The following is a 4,360-nucleotide window of genomic DNA, read 5'->3' on the forward strand; positions in this document are numbered from 1 at the left end:
TTTTTAACGATCTCTTAACTATTTTATTATTACTTTTTTCAGTACGAACGAAATCCAAGAGATTATTGTGGAACTTTATCATTTATGTGTCCGGAAATTCTCCAGAGGAAGCCTTATGGTAATGACCTGTACTTTCACATCATTATATTCTTACATTTGTATCATATTGTTGGATGTATTAATGAATGTATTGTTTGTAGATTCCTACTGTGACTGGTGGGCGTTCGCCATTGTGTTATTTCAAGCGTTGGTTGGAAGAACTCCTCTAGAGATTTATGTAAAAGAAGCTTTCGATATTGATAATGTGTATTTATTGCCCCGTTACGACCGGATAAGAGGTAATGTATCAAAATTATTAATATAATAATAATAATAATAATATTTGCAATATAAGATAATTATTATTAAAATGCGTTTGCAGCTGCTCTAAATGTGAAGATGTCGTATCCTCCTGCATTATCGGATGATGCCAGACATTTTATTTATGATCTATTGCAAAAGGTAAAATTATACTTAACTGTACTTAACAAATTCATATTTGTCTTTCCCCGTTTTATGCACGAAATGACATTTATTTACGAACCGAAGCATGTAATTCTCTTATGTATCTACATTCGACTTTTCTCTGTTGCCAAAAACAATGAATATATACGGCAAATTTTGTGTTTTCTCTTGTATGAAAGCATTCATTCAATTAATATCGTTAATTGTAATCATATGGTCTTTCTGTGGACTTTCATAAATCTGTTTATAATTAATTCACCGATTATATTCAATAAAATGTTGAAAACTCGTTTCATATCATTAAGTAAATTTTTAATGACGTGCTGCTAATTAGTTTAATAACATTTATCTTATCCGAAATAACACACAGACAAAAACATAATCATTCGAATAGTAAATTTGAATTAATTACTTTTGTTTTCGATCATTTCAGGACCCTTGCAGACGTCCTCTAGAAGTAAATATAAGAGAACACGAGTATTTTCATAAAGTGCCTTGGCCCAAAATTGTATGTTTTATTTTCCAATATCGCATTTGAATGTCACTTTACGAAATAAAACAACTGATTTGTTTTTGTATTTTCAGACTTAGGGTTTTCGGCAGAATAAACTGAAAATGAAGTTCGGATCTTTCTTGAAATCAATGTGGAAGCCGGTTAAGAGGTACGTATTTCTATGCTCATTTAATCAAAGTTCGATTTAGCTGCGTCACTTTTTCGCCTCTCAAATTAGCACTAATTCGAGTGTGGCAGTAAACTAAAATTCCTCAAATATCAACATATAGTATTAAAATCTACACATAAATTTGAGTTCAGAAGTTATGTGATTTGACGAGAATCACATAATTTTCCCGTATTCTTTGGCGCTGTTTGGAATGCGGTATATCGAGATTTGACGGTTTACTCTTCATCCAAACAAGTGTTATATCCAATTCAATAAAGATATAAGTTAAAACTGAAAAACTAAAGATTTTTCAACGGTAAACTAAATTGAAAATCTTACTGATAAACTGAATAGAAATTTTACACTCTCACTTTATAAATACTAAAATTTACACAGTCGATGGTCCAGTTGTACAAACAACACATAATTAAATTACGACATGTACAAGACAAAACGTAGAAGCAGATTAATGCTATTGCGATGTTATATACGTAACTAGGCTTTTAGGGTCTCGGGCATTACATATGTATTATTGTCGATACTCTGTATTGGTCCAAATCTGAAATCCAGTATTGTATTTGGAAAGATCTTAAATCTTACAAAAAATCGTATCGTACGGCTTTACATTGTATACAGTTGTATAAATGTGCCTTATATTTCAATATCTAGCTAAGGCCTCAAATATTATGAAATCGCTAGTGATTTGATGATATATTTACCTAACAAGCGCCCTGTAAAGAAGAGACCTGAAAAGTCATTTTTCGCCTAAAATATTATTTTAATTGCCGATGCATCGAAACACAGTAACCAATATTATCGTGCGACAAGATAGACCTATGTTTCTCTTTTAATACTATGAGAAACTACACTATTTGCTTGTGTTTTACGCGTTTATTACGAAGATAGAAGACATTAACATAAGTAGAAGAAATTTATTTAAGAACCATAATTTTATTTAATCGGTTTATCAATTTATAGCATTTGCTCTCTATGAGACAAAATCCTGGGAATGTACTTGTCTCGTAACACTGCAAAATAACAAAAATGGATGTAAAGATAAGATTTTCAGTTACTCTGTTTAGTGACTTAAATGTTATTACAGGATGGTTGTAAAACGTTGACATTCACAATAACTTATATTTAGTACGCAAGAAATCACACAAGGCAGAAATGTATTTTCAGTTTCTTAATAACAAATAAAGTTATTATTTTAAAAATGATTAAAATTCGTAGATGAAATTCTTAGTAATTTTTATTTTATTTTCACAGATCTTTTGTTTAATGCTTCTCACTGAAATTGACCTTTCATCGATTTTGTCTGTCCAGGATTTGATCTTTACCGATTTTGACTTTCCAAAATTCGACTTTTTATCGATTTTGACTGCCCAGGATTTGACCTTTACCGATTTTGACTTTCCAAATTTTGACCTTTAAAGGATTTTGACTACGTCATTTCAAATATACTCGAACTTGACTACCGGATTGTGTCTATCTTAAATTTGATTCCCGAATTGTTTTCATTCTCGAATTTGACGCATCCTGTTTCTGTCCATTACTTATTGTGTCACTCATTTCGTGTCCATTCCTAATCAACGTCTTCTTTCGATCTGTGTCAATTGCGAACAGAAATTTGCTCTGAATTATGTCGAATCGAAAACATCTAGAAATTAATCTTCGGTATCTTTAATTCTGCAACCTTGTCTAAATACAGTACATTAAATGTCTAATAAACTCAAGAAACGTTAATACAGTAAAGAAAAGACGCATGGAAGCAATATCTCTGGAATAATTTGCGTCTACCGAAATTGTCAAGACAAAGTTTGCTGAATATTCGGAAATTGTACGTGCAATTTTTTATCACGAAAATGTAAATTCAAATAAACGTTGCTAAGTATTATTTATCGTTTTAGGTTACGGATAATGGATTTTTATGTTTAAAAGCGTGTGAAAGTGCGAAGGAATTGATTTACAAAAGGATTTCTTTAAAAGTAAACATAAACCAGTTGAAAAAGAAGGGCAATTTCAATTAATTCAAAACCCCTTCAAGGAGATATTTTCTCGTCTGCATCGGTTTTAAGAATTTAAGAACGTAGATTCAATCGAATTTTATTATATGATGTGAATCGGAAAAGAATCTTTCTGTTTGTAAACATCTTGTTGTCTAATAAATGCTTTTATTTGATTTTTCTTGTGTTGATTTTAATATCACAAAAAATTGTTTTAAAATTTAAATTAAATCTGTTTTTTTAAGTAATCGGTGCCTTTCGTTTGACCACGCTTGCCCAACAAAAAGTTTCGTTTGCCCATGCTTGAAAAAACTTATAGCTTGTCCAGATTTTTGGCTGTTTTACATTACAGCATCGCGTATAAAAATTATTCTTCTAAGTAAGTTGTGGCATTTGGTTGCTTAGATTATAATAAAAATGTATAAAAATAGTTTTGTCTGCAAACATCGAGATTGTAGCGAGCGAATACGACCATGTCGTAGCCTAGTAATTTTGTTCTCTTTTTGTTAAATAACAAAAAAAAAAAAATGTTTTAACGTTCATATTTCATGGTGTTTGACTGACACTAAAATAAACTTATGAAACCATTTTTTTGTGTCTGTCTAAAGATTCTGACAAAAATTTTGCTGTAAAAGCTATAGTCATAGAAATTCATTGACTGGGTGCGTTGTACTTGAACAGTTGTACTTCCTAATGAGACATTTCATAACTGTACGAAATACAGTCTGTGGCATCTTCCTATTATTTTACAAAAATTCTATATTCTATTTGTTATTATATTTTAAATGCTAATTCATGATAATTATATATCATGAAGTTTCAATAGAAAAACTGTTATTATAGAATCGATAAGATTTCATGATAGTTTCATGAACATACGATGAATTACGTTATATATTTAAACAATTTTATAAATCTTTAAATCAACTAAATAACAATCTATACTAATTTAATAAAGAGGTAATGTTTGTATGTTAGTTTGGATGTAGCGGGTAATCTCCAAAACTACTCATCCGATTTTAAAAATTTTTTCACCAATATTTAGAATGGAACTTCAGGATGGACATAGGCTGTATATTATTCCGTTAAACATGGGGGATAGACAGTTCTTTAAGGTAAGCCTTCCCCGTAAGGCTTACCGTAAAGAACTCTGCTTCTATTTATACTATTTTAGATGCGGTTTTTTGC

General features: G+C 30.4%; 1 protein-coding gene across 2 annotated transcripts; it reads left to right on the top strand.

Annotated features, from left to right (window-relative positions):
• The first annotated feature begins 58 nt into the window (after positions 1-58).
• Positions 59-3,182, top strand: LOC111617406 (RAC family serine/threonine-protein kinase homolog). 2 transcript variants are annotated; one of them, XM_023358701.1, is made up of 7 exons: positions 59-118; positions 201-338; positions 422-501; positions 938-1,012; positions 1,090-1,166; positions 2,436-3,006; positions 3,077-3,182. In XM_023358701.1, the coding sequence occupies exons 1-5, from the start codon at positions 85-87 to the stop codon at positions 1,093-1,095; spliced, it is 333 nt and encodes a 110-aa protein (XP_023214469.1). In that variant the 5' UTR covers positions 59-84; the 3' UTR covers positions 1,096-1,166; positions 2,436-3,006; positions 3,077-3,182. The 2 variants fall into 2 exon arrangements, with proteins under 2 accessions (XP_023214469.1, XP_023214468.1); XM_023358700.1 differs by lacking the exons at positions 2,436-3,006; positions 3,077-3,182 and having other exon boundaries at positions 938-1,730.
• Positions 3,183-4,360: the final 1,178 nt, after the last annotated feature.

This window comes from Centruroides sculpturatus, unplaced genomic scaffold (assembly GCF_000671375.1).
Source record: "Centruroides sculpturatus isolate CEXI.00-Female unplaced genomic scaffold, Cexi_2.0 scaffold4530, whole genome shotgun sequence".
Taxonomy (NCBI): Eukaryota; Metazoa; Arthropoda; class Arachnida; order Scorpiones; family Buthidae; genus Centruroides; species Centruroides sculpturatus.